The following is a 16,525-nucleotide window of genomic DNA, read 5'->3' as shown; positions in this document are numbered from 1 at the left end:
ATACGGGGATATACCACAGAGTAAAAGCAGAAGGTTTTCTTAGCAGACCTGCTTCTTCTTCATGATCTTCAGGTACTTCTTGTCAGCACGTTCCTTGGCAGTCACAAGCGATTTGGTGACATCAGCTGTCCACTGGATCTGACTGGAGGTGATCAGCATCTGTGGGAAGGCGGAGACAGGATAGGAGAGGCGGAGACAGGAGGAGAGAGGTGGAAACAGGAGAAGAGAGGCGGTGACAGGAGGAGAGAGGCAGGAACAGGAGGAAATAGGCAGGGACAGGAAGGGAGAGGTGGAGAAAGGAGGTGACAGGAGGAGAGAGGCCGCGACAGGAGGAGAGAGGTGGAGACAGGAGGAGAGAGGTGGAGACAGAAGGAGAGAGGCAGGGACAGGCGGAGAGAGGTGGAGACAGGAGGAGAGAGGAAGAAAGAGGCAGAAACAGGAGGAGAGAGGTGGAGACATGAGTAGAGAGGCAAGAACAGGAGGAAAGAGGTGGAAACAGTAAGAGAGAGGCAGTGACAGGAGGAGAGAGGCAGGAACAGGAGGAAATAGGCAGGGACAGGAAGGGAGAGGTGGAGAAAGGAGGTGACAGGAGGAAAAAGGTGGAGACAGGAGGAAAGAGGGGGAGACAGGAGTAGAGAGGCGGAGATAAGTGGAAAGAGGCAGAAACCCGGAGGAAAGAGGAGGAGAAAGGAGGAGAGAGGCGGAAACAGGAAGAGAGAGGGTGAGACATGAGGAGAAAGGTGGAGACAGGAGGAGAGAGACAGAAACAGGAGAGAGGCAGAAACAGGAGAGAGGCAGAGACAAGAGGAGAGAGGCATGGACAGGCACAGAGGTGGAGACAGGAGGAGAGAGGTGGAGACAGAAAGAAAGAGGCGGAGACAGGAAGAGAGAGGCAGAGACGGGTGGAGAGAGGCGGGGACAGGAGGAGAGAGGCGGAGTCAGGAGGAGAGAGACGGTGACAGGAGGAGAGAGGTGAAGACAGGAAGAAAGAGGCAATGACAGGAGGAGAGAGGTGGAGACAGGAGGAGAAAGGAGGAGACAGTAGGAGAGAGGCAGGGACAGGAGGAGAGAGGTGGAGAAAGTAGGAGACAGTAGGAGAGAGGCAGGGACAGGAGCAGAGAGGTGAACACAGGAGGAGAGAGGCAGAGAAAGTAGGAGAGAGGTGGAGACAGGAGATAGTAAGGGCTGTCTTACATTGTATATCGGCAACCGCCCAATTTCCTCTACCTAGAACAAGCATGGGCAAACTTGGCCCTCCAGCTGTTATGGAACTACAAATCCCACAATGCATTTGCCTTTATGAGTCATGACTGTGGCTGTCAGACTCCTGCAATGCATTGTGGGACTTGTAGTTCCTCAACAGCTCGAGGGCCAAGTTTGCCCATGCCTGTACCTAGAATGTATGCTTTGCCACACGATTAGTGCGGGTTTGGACGGGTTACATGTAGCGAATACATTTCAGATTTCCAATGGAGAAGGGGAACAAAATATTTTATATTGCTGGACAGATCTCAAGACAAATCTCATAGCATAGTGATTTGCTATGCTATTTTCCTGCGCTCCTATGCTTACTATAGGAGCGCACATGATTACAAAAATACAGCATGACCGACATTTGTAATCAGGAAAAATTGCATCAATAGAATGTACATGATTGCTTCTGCCCCCTAATTAAGACATTGGCCTGTTTCTGCATGGGGTGTATATGTGGGCTTAGCCAGGTATATAAGGGTTCACTTGGTGATTGATGCACACACCCTTTTTGCAAACGTCCCCCCTCTAATTATACAGCCTCTCAATTAGTCAGGCAGTGGACCCCTTAAGACAGGCAGGGTCCACAATTAATTAGGAAGTGTGCCCTTTTAGATTACATTTTTTCCTTAGGGCCCGTTTCCACTAGAGCGAATCTGCATGCGTTTCCTGCATGCAGATTCGCATAGACAATACAAGTGGGTGGGCCTGTTTCCACTTGTCAGGATTTCTGAACGTTTTTCTGTGCAGAAAATCTGCACGGTAGACCCCGCAGAATTCGCATACCGCTATGCGAATCGCATACAATGTATTTAATAGGAAATTCGCATGTGTTTTCGCATGCGAATTTTACTGCGAATTTGCGGGCGTTTTCGCATGAAATCAATGTAAAAGCACACAGGCACGGACATGGTTAAATTGGCATACTTACTACCATATGCGAAAACACCCGCAAATTTGTAGTAAAATTCGCATACGCGTGCAAATTTGTTTTGCGTTTTCCGCGACTAATTCGCACCGCACAAGTGGAAACGGGCCCTAAGACTTCTAGTGCTCCCTTTATGCAGTGTCCTTTCTAGGTGGTCCCAGGTGGTCTAGTGGTGCCTCCCCCGTTTCCTTAAGCAGCTTTCCCTGCATCCCCAAACACGTTCCCTGGTGGTCTAGTGGTGCCCCCATCCCAAAATAGCTTTACTGGTGGTCTAGTGGTGACCCCCCCTTCCTCAAACAGCTCCCCTGGTGGTCAGGTGGTGCGCTTAACTCTGCAAACAGGAGACAGGAGGGGGGGGGGGGGGCATAGGACAGAGAGGAAGTCATGCTTTCTCCCCAACCTCCGATAATCAGCCCAGGCAAATGAGATGGCTTGGGGCGAAAACTCCCCCCCCCCCCCAGAACAGCCTGCGGCACCCCAGGACCTCTGTCCTAAAGGAAGTATTATTGATCATGGCCCAATTTTTTTATATAATAAATGCACTCATGTATAAGCGCATGAATCTTTAACCGTTATCACCTGGTAGAAACAACCACAAAGTGGAAGAAGCAGCGCAGGCTTCATTGCTTCTAATTAACAAGAGACAAGATGGGACCACACATTCTTTATGTAGGGATTCTATAAAGGCCTCCATAATGGTGATTTGGTAACCGCTTTTACTTAGAATAGCACTACAACGTTGCTATGGCACCGAACGTATAAGGAGATGATGTCCTCCTACATACCTGTCCTGCCCACTCCTTCACCCACTTGTCCCGCTTGCTGCTCATCTTCTTCAGCGCCAGGCGACAGTTCCTGAGGAGTTCTCTCAGTGACCAGCGCATGGTCCTCTCAATGTCGTGTAGCCAGGCCTGTAGGATAAACAGGTAATAACCACAACAGCTGAGTCCTCTGCACTCGTAGATCTTTTTCTTAACATCTATATCATGGGAACCCTGAGTGTATTACCCGACTCTGACAGTCATGTGGTTACTGAACAGAGTATAATCAACTGTCTAATTTCCAAATGCCCTGATAGACCAAAGATGTTAAATGCAAGACAACAAAAGATTGGGTGTCAACCTTGAACAAACTTATCCTGGGAATACACATTTTTTTCAGCAGAACTGTCCGATCGATCTGCTGATCATTTTCCAATAGTTTTTCTGATCGATTTCCATTCACTTCTATGAGAAATCAGTCAGAAAAACAATCAAAAATCAGATCGGACCGGTCAGAAAGTATCTATTGAACCAACTATCTGACAAAAAATCTCATGGTGTATTCCTAGCATTAGGAACAATTCCCTAATCCAAAAAGGGTAGTAGCATAATAAGATTTTTAGGTAACAAAGGCTCTTCTTCATGAGCAGCTGATGAAGGGTCTGGGCTGCCTGAAACATTGTCACTGTCACTTTTCCTAAGTTCTTATAAGGCTCAGCTCCTGTGTCCCTGAACATTAAAACTAAGGGCCTGTACACACTGAAAATCGCCAAGCACAATCACAAATGCAATGCGATTTTAAAATCACATGCCTGTGTTTTTGCGATGCGTTGGCATTTTTGCTTGCGTTTTTCTTGTGATTGGTGATTAGCTAAAAGTCCATCAACAGGAAGTTGCAAGGTCTCCTGGGATTTGACCTCGAAATAAACACAATGCAATCATATTGCGTTTTTGTATGCGATTTTTCAAACGCAGAGCTCAAAAAGCGTTGGAGTAACTGGGATCGCGATTTTCTACAATAAAATCTGAGTGACATATGATAAAATAAGTAGAAGTACAGGAAGCAGTACTGCAGAGTAAAGAAATAAAATAAAAAATAAAAAAACAGACAAGACACAGAACAGTTGTAACGCTCTTATCCCACAACACTATGAAGGTATCCCTATCCTGTAAGCTTGGTGTGGCTGTGCAGGCAGACAAAGGGTCTTTTGTAGCTATTGTGTAATTGTCAACACCTGAAGAGCTGTATAGCTGTTTGAGCACTTCTTAAAGTGACACTGAAGTGGAAAAAAACATTTATGATATAATGAATTGTATGTGTAGTACGATAATGAATAGAACATTAGTAGCAAAGAAAATATTCTCATATTTATATTTTCAGTTATCTAGCTTTTTTTTTTATTACATTGCATCATTCTGTCAAAGTTGCAGTTTACAAACCACACTCTGTATTTTAAACTACAAAAAAAAAAAAAGAGTAGAGCTAAGGACCCGTTGAGCTTCTTTGCAGGAGGAGCCGACCCAAGTCGGGTCGGAGAACTCAGAGAAGCTCTTTTGCATAGCTAGCAACTGAAGTTTCTTAATTCGTCCTGTACTAGAAAATACAGGAGAATTGTTTATTTGCTACCAATGTTCTATTGCTTAGCTGTGCTACTCATACAATTCATTATTCCATAAGCTTATTTTTGCTTCAGGTTTTCTTTAACCTCCTTGCGATTTGCATAATTTTTTTTTTCCTACATGCAGCTAGCACTTTGCTAGCTGCGTGTAGTACGCGATCGCCGCGCCGAGCCGCCCCCCCCCCCCCGCCCTAGACCCCTGCGCAGCCTGGCCAATCAGTGCCAGGCAGCGCTGAGGGGCGGATCGGGATTCCCTGTGACGTCCCGACGTCCATGACGTCATTCCGCCCCGTTCTGAAAGGGATTTCCTGCTTACTCTGATCATCGAAGGAGTGGGTGAGGGGATGCCGCCGCTCAAAAAAAGTGCTGCGCTGCCTCGTTGCCGGCGGGAATTAGACCGGCAAGGAGGTTAAAGGGACACTTAAGCCAGGAATAAAAAATGAGCTTTACTCACCTGGAGCTTCTACCAGCCCCTGCAGCAGTCCTGTGCCCTCGCAGCCACTCACTAATCCTCTGGGCCCCCGCTGCCAGCTAGTTCTGCTTCTACCAGCCCCTGCAGCCGTCCTGTGCCCTCGCAGCCACTCACTAATCCTCTGCTCCCCCGCTGCTAGCTAGTTTAGTTTTCGCTGACAGGCCCTGACAGGGAGTCGCCGGGCTTTCTGCGCCTGCGCAGGCCTGGCCACACGTCTCCTTCTTCATGTTTCCATCCTCAATAGCGTCCTGCACATGTGTAGGACGCTATTGTGGACGGGAACACAAATAAAAATATGCGTGGCCTGGCCTATCGGGCCTGTCAGCAAAAATAAAACTAGTTGGCGGCGGGGGAGCGGAGGCTCCGTGCGTGACTGATTTTTTTATTCCTGGCTTAAAGTGGATGCGAGATAAACTTTTACTCATTGCATAATTGTGTTCCTTTCATATAGTTTATAGGGCATTCCTCAAGCCAAATACTTTTTTTTGTTTTGTTTTAATACTCTAATTCCCTATAAACTAAACAAGCCTCGCCCACAGCTCCTCCAGAGTGCCAAGGCACTCAGTCCCATGTAGCAAGGGCTTATGGGAGCTCAGTCTGGACAGGAGGAGGAGATTACTAGCCAGAGATTTTAGAGGTAGAGGGGAGGAGGGAGGAGGAGAGGGGAGTGAAGTTTTTCACAGGAATAAATAATCATAAACTGTTGAAGCTGTTTGCAGCTAGATTTACTGTGTAAACTATCTAAACTTTAGAAAAGATATATAGAGAAGTTACTTGTTATAGTTAGTTTTTCATTTTGGATTCGCTTTAAAGCAAAACTGAAATAATGAAAAAAAAAAAAAAAAAAAAAAAAAAAAAAAACGGGGTGGGGCAGGAAGGCTGCAAGAGGCTGGCAGAAGCCCCAGATAAGTGAAACTCTTTGGTTTTTTTTATTATTGCAATTCTGCTTTAAAGGAGTTATCAAGGCATTTTAAAAGAAAATAAGTGCTACTTACCGGGGGGTTTCGTCCAGCCCCAAGCTCCCAGCATGTCCCTCGCCGCAGCTCTGCCATCAGCTGTTCGCCTGCGCAGTACGCTCCGGTCCATGTGGTGGTGACTGACAGCGCTGCTCGCACCGTACAGGCTGACCAGGAGGTCGGCCTGACGTCATCGCCGGGGACCGGGAGGCAGAAGCGGCGAACGGCTGACGGCAGAGCTGCGGCGAGGGACATGCTGGGAGCTTGGGGCTAAACGAAGCCCTAGGTAAGTAGCACTTATTTTCTTTTAAAATGCCTTGATAACTCCTTTAAGACATCTGTGTTTAACATTGCTGCCCCTACTGAGCATGCTCTGAACCTGTGACCTTCTCTCCTGTATATGGTCAAATATCATAAAGAAGAGACCACACTTACCTCCACGGGACCCTCTAAAAGGATACCTTGTGTGAAGTCCACAAACTCTCCCTCTGCAGAGAACATCCCTAATGCCTCGTATCTGTTCCCTACGCCAACCTGAAAGTAATACAGACAATCAAAGCACATTCAAGTACAATCTCGTGTTTTTTCACAAATTTCAGAAATCAAAAATGTTTTCCCCGGGACATCCACTCAGAAAAATGTGTGATATGTGTTGTACAAAGATCAACCAAATGTGAAAGACCTGAAATAAAGGAAAGGATAGGCTACCAGAATGGACACTCCACATTAGCAAGTAATGGCACACCTCCCAACCGTCCCGATTTGGCCAGGACTGTCCCGGTTTGGGAGGTATGGTCATATATCCCATGTCACCCCCCTTTCCATGTGTCCCGGCACCCTCCTGTGCTCCCCAGGACAAGTATATGCAGCAAAGTATGGGCACAGCAGTAGACGTGCTTATCTCACCTCCACCGGGCTCCAGTGATGTCCATCCCCCCTCTACAGCTCACTGCTCGCTCAAGTCTCCTGCATTGCGTGATTACATGCGACATGATGAGATCGAGATGCCAGGCAGAGAGATAGCAGTGAGCTGTAGTGAATGGACAGACATCATTGGAGTGCACAGAGGAGGTACTATTGGAGGAAATACTACTGAAAATGTGTTATTACCTTCTGGATTTTGAGGGATTTGATGTTGTCGAAGCACTTTTTGAGATGTGGTTGGACAGCTTCTGGGTTACGTGATTGTCCCAGGATCTCCAACAAGTCATCATTGGACAGGAAGTAGAATCGTGGGAAGATCTGACGCTTGGTCTCCAGGTACAAGTCCAGAGCCTTCTGTATGTCCTCCAGAACTGCATTCATCTCTCCGAGCTTCTCCAGGAGGCCTAAACATGGGACACACAAACCATTAGAACCAAACACACAGCTTTACAAAGAGTCCTACTCTAGCTACATGGACATGGAGATCATTCTGCAGCCAGCCAGCTATGACATCCCATAACCACCAGAAAAAAAATCAGACTTCTGTTGCTTGAAGTTAGAGTAACACCACTTAGCTAACAGAAAGTATTACCCAGAATCCATATCCCCGATTCATGTAAATATGCACAGCTTGCTGCCTGGCATTTCACATCCTGAGCAATGGAAATAGATTTACTATGAGTGTTTAACCCTTTGGAACATACTTGCATGGGGAGGAGTTTTGCTATTTCTTGTTTTATCAATGAAGCTGACCATGAAATTAGGGTAAAGGAGTTCTTTCCCACCTGCCATGCTTTCTAGACTTTGGCCTCAATTCACTAAGATCATGCTGGAGATAATAAGGCAAGAGAAAACTTACCTCCACACGTGAGAGAGTTATCTTACCTCTTCATTCCTTAAGTTACCTCTCCTGTAGTTAATTTACCTCCTCTGTAGTTAATTTACCTCCTCTGTAGTTATTTTCACATGCAGCTAATTAACAGCCTGTCTTTAACTCTGGAGTTATTTTAAGGATTGGAGAGTTAATTTAAAGACAGAAGAGTTAACTTTAGGTTTGCCTGAGGTAAAATGTTTCTTGAATACTACATGCCTTATCACCATGGTAACAACTTTAGAAGAGTTATTAAAGACAGGAGATAATCTTAGTGAATTGAGGCCTATGTCTACATCATGTGCAGAGAAGGAGAAACTGTCAAAGAGGTTTGGAGACACTTTGACACGTTGATCTCAAGGAATATTTTCTTTTACAACTAAATTCCAAAGTTTTCTTATATCTTTTGAGGGACAAAATGGTGACAATCAGAAAGTATAAACTAGTCAACCTCAGACCAGGACCTGCAGGCTGGATGCCCTCCTCAGATACTGACTACTCCACAACGCAGATCACTATGTGTAAGGATACTGGTAGGAAAATAACTCCTTGCTAGGGGCTCTACAGAACCACAGGTCCAACTTCAGGTGTCCATATACCTGTTGATCTGCCACACAGATCGACCATTGACTCTGATCAGATAGGGATCTATTGCCTGCCCACACATTTCACCATGAAATCTATTGGAAATCATCCTGCCGGTTCCTGCATGGGGATTTAAGCTGGCCATACACTAGGCCGATTCCCCGCCGATCGACAGCAGATTCGATCACTAGGATTGAATCTGCTGTCACATCGTTCACGCTACACCCTAAATTTCGATCTATTTCGTCCTGAAATAGATCGATCCCGTCGATCGCGCTGTGCGGAAAATTACCGTTGATCGCCCGCAGGTAGGGAGCGCGTAGCTAGCGGCGTTCGAGTGCCCGTTGACCGACGCAATAGAGCGGCAATACATTACCTGCTCCGCCGGCGCGACTATCCCCGGTCACCGCTGTTCCGTCTCCACCCTGGTCTCTGGCATGCTTCACTTCTTCCTGCCCGGCAGGAAGTTTAAACAGTAGAGGGCGCTCTACTGTTTAAACTTCCTGCCGGGCAGGAAGAAGTGAAGCATGCTGGACCCGGAGACCAGACCAGAGCGGAGAAGAAGCTGCGGGGACAGAGAGGGATTCGTGCCGGCCGGAACAGGTAATGTATGCGCGTGGGGGGAGGGGGGGGGGGGTGGGTGGCTTCTGCAGCACCACCACAGATTGTGAACGGTTTCAGGCTGAAATCGGTTCACAATCTGTTTGCAGTAAGGCAGCCATACGCTCCCTCTCTGATCAGATTCGATCAGAGAGGGATCTATCTGTTGGTCGAATCTGATGGCAAATCGACCAGTGTATGGCCACCTTTACAGAACAATGACAGGTGAGTTTGGTAGATGCGTACCCCAGTTTGGAAGACCGTGAATTGACCGTTTGTTTGAAAAGTTTGGGGTCATCTGGTATGAAGCTGTATAGCCAGACAACCAGCATTTTCAGAAGGTCAGGAATGGTAGACCCCATAGCCCTCTAAAGACAGATTTAGAGGTGCCCGGGTTCTTTGAAGAGCCTCACCCATACTACCCCAGTTACCCGACTCACCTGGATGGTGGGTTCCCCGCAAGGCATTGTTGTCTTTATTTAGCCTGTCCATGATGGTTTTCCAGTTGACGTTTATCTCATCGAACTCGGCTGACTCCTGAGGCAGCTGCTTCCTGATGTCCTCGCCCATGAAGATGTTCTGTATCGGGAAGAAAACAGCTGAGGACAAGGCTAGACAGAGTGTATTAGGTAGGCCTTTTGGATTACACTCAAATTTCATCTATGGTCCGCAGCATTAAACATAGCATAAAATTAAAGCTGAAAGACTCTTATGAAATGGCCATAGGTCATGTGTGGGGTGTTAGTAGTAGATACTTACCGCACCTTCCACCATTGTCCAGCTTCAAGCCCCATTCTTACAGGCCGACCCAGGCGACTCACATAACCTATGCTCCGGGCATACTGCACCGCGCATGCTCAGTATGTCTGCCCTGCACCCTTTTGGCTGCACTCAATGACCACCATACAGGCGCGTGCTTGTTCTCATCACTCCTGTCCTGGCGTGTGCGCTACACTGGAGTGGGCAGTACATGCTGTACATACAGGGACGCAGGAGCTAGGGGAGCGAGCGTGTGCCTGTATGGCGACGTCATTGAGCGTGGCCACAAGGGTGCGGAACGGACATGTCCGGGTCATAGGTTATGCGAGTCGCTGGGTCGGCCTGTTAAAGCGGGGCTTGAAAATGGACAACAGTGAGTGATGGATGGGAACGGTAGGTGCGGTATCTACTACTTCCACTCCACCCACGACATATGGGCATTTCCCCAGTGTCCTTCAGCTCTGGTATCCTTTAACAGCTAAAACTATCTGAGTGGTTTCCAAGGTACTGGGAGGGTTAACACTGAAGCATTTAGCTGCTAATTCATAAGCTGGCCACAGCATTATCAGATTGTGCTGGAAGTGTAGAAAAGTTCCTGCTGCATCCAGGGAGGTAACAGGAATGAAATGTTCTCTTCTTTGTTTGTTCACTAACTACTTAGGTTGCTCCTACGTCACTTGATTTTGTGGAGCAATCGACCTTTTAATCCAATAATTTTATCAGATCGAAGCACAATCGGTTCCACAACATAGCCACCTGATCGACCTTTCTATCCATTTCGATCAATCTTTCTATCCATTTCTGGTCAAAAGGATTGATTGGGAATGCTGGAAACTCTTTGGCCACCTGATCAATCTTATTATTGATTTCTGTGTCGAAACCAGTCAAAAGGATTGATCAGGAATGCTGGAAAATCTTGGTTGCAACAGGTTGATCCGGTGTGCGGCGGAAACGGTGTTTGATATTGCAACAACCAACGGACTCCCAACCAGTGTCCCCAACAGTGTATATGCATGAACCCCCTCCCCCCCTTCCAGGTGTACAGCGTTGAAGGCTTACCTGTCCGACACAAATCCTGACCTCCTCTGGTGTACGGCATCACCGCAAACGCCTGCACAAGATGGCATCAGTACATGTAGTGACATCACTACATACGCCTGGTGTCACGAGGTACAGGAGCTCCCCGTGACACTGGAGGAGTCCAGAATTTGAGGTAGTGGAGATCGATGAACCTTCAACACTCCACACTAGCGGGGGGGGGGGGGGGAGAGACTCACCTCCAGGTACAGCCACTGTCTCTGCACGGTAAGGATCGTCTCTGTGACCTCCAGGATGTGGGATAGACAGCGCTCCCACCTGTCCACGTCCTGCTCAAATGCCTTGACGAAGGGAGATGCTTTCATGGTGGAAATGCTGACTTGGTTGTCCTCCAGTGCCTGGAACACCTCGTCTGTCCCTCTGTTAGGAAAAAAGTAACTTATTATGCTGATGTTTTATTAACATTACCCATTTATATGGTGCAGTAAAATTCTCTGCAGGCAGTGGCCTCCTAAGCAGGGTGTGTGGGGGGATTTGGCACAAGGTGTCACCATGGAAGAGGTGACCCCTTGGCAGAAGCGTTCAAGGCTCCAGTCGGTGGGGTTGATTAGTGCTTTAGGAATGATGTCACCCTCCATGGAGTACCCCCTTCCCACGGGGTACCATTAGAGTAGACCCCAAGATCACTAGGTAAGCAATAAGAGGATGGGGAGGGTGTGTACCACTAGAATATCAAAGCTGTCACATGGGGGTACCACTAGCTCACAACCCCATCTAACCTTCACCCCTCAAAAAGATTGTTTTATTGGGTTGGGTGGGGGGAACTGTTTGTCTGTTAATAATCAGCACTGGGTGTGAAATTCCCTAGGTACACCTCAAAGAACACTGAACTGGTGACGTCACCTTATGTCCCTCTGTAAAGCTCCAGATCTAACATACACACCAAAGCCTGGGCCAATTTCAGGAGGAAGCAAAAGAACCCATGTGTAAGGAAATCGGAGGACCCTTAGGAAGCCCAGGAACTAGTGTAACATGGCAAGGCGAGAGTGCTGACCACTCAGCACCTTCTGTCAAAGGATCTGTAATCCTGTTCAGCCAGGCCTGTTAGCCAGGCAACTCTACACAGCAAGGCTAGAAAACACAGCTGGTTATAAAGATAATTGATGAGATCTAATTCTGGCTTGCATGCAAATTTTTATGCAAATAGTAGGCAGCTAGGAATGAGACCAACCCCCCATTCCAATTCTGATTGGTCCAATTCCAAGCCGGATACAATGTTATCGTAGCAAGAATGATTCCATTGGCCATCGCTAGCTGGTAAGCCGATATCTTGTATCTCTTCACCATTCAATGTGCAAACAGACTGTTCAGAGAAAATCACCCCCCCCTTATGAAAATGTATCCCTATGGGACCAGTCTCACTGATTTGTATAAATCGTAATCAATGCAGCATTTCAGCCATGATCAGTTTATGATTCTTGCTCCCTCGCAAAACGTAATTGTCAAAAAAATCTCAAAAATGTGTACTACAAAATCGCAATTTAGCGATCTGAGTGTGAACCAGTATTAAAGGTCATCAGCAGTCCCACCCAGCACACATCTGGTTGACCCCAGATATTTGGAGGACTCACCGGAGTCGGTAGTGGCCCTTGTCCTTATAGGGGATAATGTCCAATTTGGTCTCTTCCCAAGTTTTCGTGATTTGCTCCAGTGCCTGTGAACAGATATAATACGAGGCTGTTATATTTCAAAGAAGAATAGTGGTCAGAGAGAGAAACGAGTTTGGCTTAGAGCAGATTCCAGTAATGGCAAATTAATATCTATTTAGCTAAGATCCTGTCTTAAAGCGTAACTGAACTGAGAACTGACATGTGACTTCTTGAGATAAATATATACACATGTAGCACTAGCCCTACCAAGAAACTAGGTAAAGTCCCTTTCTGTTTTCCAGCATGACAAGTGTTAAAAAAAACTTGAGTTGCTATCTATGCCCTTGCCCTGATATCCCACACCATCACCACTGTGCACCTGACCACATTGGTCCGAGATTTCCCAGCATGTTCAATTGATACTTTTGACCAATTTACGGGCCAAGATCGATTGAATCCACAATTGGACCTGCTTGTTGTGACAGCGACTTTAATGGGATTTGATAAAATTATCGAAACGGAGGGTCGGTTAGCTGGAAAGTCGCTAGGTTTATGGCCACCTTGAGGATGATCACAACATACAAGAGGTGCGTTTCACACATGTTTTATCCAGACCTTGGGGAACGATTTGTGTTGGTTGGTTATGTCAGTAGAAGATGGTGTTTGGGGAACCCTCACCTGCTCGATGGACAGCTCCTTGGTGGCAGTGGTGGAAATCTTATTGATCTCACCTGCTCGATGGACAGCTCCTTGGTGGCAGCGGTGGAAATCTCATTGCTCTCACCTGCTCGATGGACAGCTCCTTGGTGGCAGCGGTGGAAATCTCATTGATCTCACCTGCTCGATGGACAGCTCCTTGGTGGCAGTGGTGGAAATCTCATTGCTCTCACCTGCTCGATGGACAGCTCCTTGGTGGCAGCGGTGGAAATCTCATTGATCTTTTCCACATGCTGGTCCAGACCCAAGTCTACAATCTTCTCCAGAGTGAAGTCATCAGAGGCCTGGTCAAAGCTCCTCTGGATCTCCTGCTTCACCTGAGTCCAGTGCCTGGGAGTTACACGGGAGCAATTTCACATATCATGATCGTTAATTCATGGGAGGCGCCAAAATATTATAAAACATTTTAAAAAGGAGAGTAAGTGATGGACTTCATACAATGGAAGGGCTGGCAGCCACTTGTAGCCTGCTCGCTATCCGCACAATACTCTGGGCCTCCATGGATTACCTGAAAAGCACCAGCTGGTGAGACCTATGCTTCCTGTGTAAGCTGCTGCCTGATCACTGAGGGAATCACCTGTCATCTGTGACTTGCTTGTGCATGGCTGCAACACTACAGTATCATCCAGGCTGCACAGAAATGTGGACAGAGGAACATACTATCAGTATTGTAGCTGCGTTAACTGGTGAGACCCAGGGCTGTGGAGTTGGTACAAAAAAATCATCCGATTTCAACTCCTACTCCTCAGTTTATGAAATCACGACTCCAACTCCAGGTACCCAAAATTGCTCCGACTCCTCAACTCCGACTTCACAGCTCTGGTGAGAACTATGCTTCCTGTGCAAGCTGTAACGTGACTATTGCATACAAATCCCTGCATATTGAGCACTGTGCATTGTGATGAAGCATTGAGAAGAAAAAATGCCTCCCAGTTATTGACTGAATTAAGATCCAGTACTATAGTATACTTTATGTGCTTGAGTATGTGCAGAAATAAAGGATACAATTAGCTGATTTTCTCAACATCACGCACTTAGGGACCAATGATGACACAAATTTTCATCACTGTACCATAATAAGTTCCGGGTTATAATTAAAACTTTACGATACCCCCGCGAATTCCCTCTGCTCCTCAGTTAATCACACAGGGTAATCTGGTACCTCTCCCGCAGGGCTGGGTTCCGGAGATCCACAATAAGAGGTAATGTTCTCTTGAACTGGTCAATCCGCATCCTCGATGTCTCCACCACCTCCCAGTTCTTGTCCTGCCATGAAGAGATGTACAGCGCCGGTCAAGTACAATATACAACTGGATCGATAGTTCTCAGACTTGGACTTCACAGAGAGAGCTGCACAACAGGCTGGCATTTCATTACACAGTTCAGAATACAGATACTTCAGTACATGACCTTCTCACCCTACAAAGCATGGCTGTCAGGCCCGGATTTACATCACAGGAGCCTATAGGCACAGATGTCCTGGCACCCTAGAATTCACCCTACATGAAGCTACAAACACCCGCCAAACTGCACTGCGAGTGTGCTGGCTGTCCCAGCTGTCACTTCTCCCTTAGTTCCCTTGCTCATCATAGGTAGCTACAGGTGCCCCTTAGCATTAGGTAGCCAGAGCTAACAGAGATCTGGTCAGAGGAATGCTGAAACCTAAGTGAGTAACCTCTCATTTACACTCCGCTTGGGGATCTGCATAGGTAAGGTGTGAGGGAGGCACTTGGGGAGGGGAGTGGGCCGCCTTTCCATCATCAGGTGCCTGTAGGCTCATGCCTACAGTGCCTTATGGTAAATTCAGCCTGGATGCCTGCTATAGAGGTTTCTGATCCAAAATGAAAAGAGGTCTTTGATGCATACATTTTAAGCCATGGGGAAGATATGCTAAGGATGAAGAACTCTGTAGAACATCAGGTTGTCCTGTGAAAGATAACCTCCATCCCCCACTGACACCAGTGGCAAAGACTCTCTAGTTTGGACACTAACACCAGTGGCAGAAATTACCCAATAACCCATTGGAAGGTCTGGTGACCACCACTGGAGAGGGCTCTGCAAACACAAGTGGCAACTTTTACCTACTATGGGAGGAACTCAGCAACATCAATGTCCCTTTAGGGGCTAATTGGACCATGCCTTGTAAGGGTTTTTTCGCCTTCCTCTGGATCAACAGGGATATGTGAGGGAGCAGGCTGGTGTTGTACTTTATACTGGTTGAACTCGATGGACGTATGTCTTTTTTCGACCAAAATAACTATGTAACTATGTAATGAGCAGGAAAGAGTAGAGAGTTTTAAGAAGTTTGAGGGGAGAGGATATTCAAACATGTGCTGTGGGGCCCAGTGAGCAATGGTCATGCCCACTCAAAGGTATACCTTTGCATGAAAATTAGTGCTCCCCAATGGAGGGAGAGTACTTATCCCAGTGGCAGAAATTTCCCAAGGGGTAGAGGGTCTGGTGACCACCAATGGACAAGGAACAATAACACCAGTGGCAGAAATTCCCTAATGGGTAGGAGGTCTGGTGATCACCAATAAAGGAGGAACAATAACATCAGTGGCAGAAATTCCTCAATGGGTTGGAGATCTGGTGATCACCAATAGAGGGGGAGCACTAACACCAGTGGCAGAAATTCCCCAATGGGTTGGAGATCTGGTGATCACCAATGGTGGGAGACCATTAACACCAGTGGCAGAAATTCCCCATTGGGTCAGAGGTCTGGTGATCACCATTGGAGAGGGCACCACAAACACAAAAGTGGCAAAGTTTACCTACTAAGGAAGAGACCCAGTGACGTGAATGAGCAGGGGGAAGAATTTTAGGGCGAGAGGATATTCAAACATGTGCAATGGGGTCCAATAAACCCTGGTTATGGCCACTTGGGCAATAATGGACAAAGGTCAAGTCTGCTTGGACCAGTAGCAGAGTCTTGCAGCCACCACAGCAAAAGACAATAGGGCAGGAAGGGCCTAGGTATATATTGACAGAGCTTCCGCACTGTTGTCTCTGTACTGTACCTGTTGTGCAGTGGCGTAGCTAAGGAGCTGTGGGCCTCAATACAAGTTTTACTTTGGGGCCCCCCAAACAATCTATACATAACAATTGATACTGTGCATCAAAACCTGCCAAGGACAACCACAGTGTCAGAGGTGCAAAAAGGGAATGGAGAGCTTGTTTGTTAATGATTACCACTATTCAAAGTATCTATAGAAGTCATTATTATGAGCACAGGGATAATAGAGAGCTAATAATGAAGTTGAGGGAGGGCCCTTTGGGGCCCCTCTGGCCCAAATGTGGTCACAACCTCTGCAACCCCTATTGCTACGTCCCTGCTGGTGTGAGTATATGGAAGGTCTGCAGCTGCTATGAGCAAGTTCTAAAAACGTTTCTAT

General features: G+C 47.0%; 1 protein-coding gene across 2 annotated transcripts in view; it reads right to left on the bottom strand.

The window, feature by feature from the left end:
• Positions 1–16,525, bottom strand: part of DNAH2 (dynein axonemal heavy chain 2) — a 401,787-nt gene that overhangs the window by 137,023 nt on the left and 248,239 nt on the right. For both annotated transcript variants that reach the window (XM_068273978.1, XM_068273977.1), the window contains exons 26-34: positions 14,293–14,396; positions 13,304–13,460; positions 12,396–12,478; positions 11,004–11,184; positions 9,408–9,546; positions 7,098–7,315; positions 6,423–6,521; positions 2,965–3,090; positions 49–159 (exon numbers count right to left, since the gene is read on the bottom strand). In XM_068273978.1, coding sequence (XP_068130079.1) covers positions 49–159; positions 2,965–3,090; positions 6,423–6,521; positions 7,098–7,315; positions 9,408–9,546; positions 11,004–11,184; positions 12,396–12,478; positions 13,304–13,460; positions 14,293–14,396 — 1,218 coding nt within the window. The remainder of the gene's footprint in view (positions 1–48; positions 160–2,964; positions 3,091–6,422; positions 6,522–7,097; positions 7,316–9,407; positions 9,547–11,003; positions 11,185–12,395; positions 12,479–13,303; positions 13,461–14,292; positions 14,397–16,525) is intronic.

This window comes from Hyperolius riggenbachi, chromosome 3 (assembly GCF_040937935.1).
Source record: "Hyperolius riggenbachi isolate aHypRig1 chromosome 3, aHypRig1.pri, whole genome shotgun sequence".
Lineage (NCBI taxonomy): Eukaryota > Metazoa > Chordata > Amphibia > Anura > Hyperoliidae > Hyperolius > Hyperolius riggenbachi.
The sequence above is the reverse complement of the archived record's forward strand: the minus strand, read 5'-3'. Positions and strand labels throughout refer to the sequence as shown.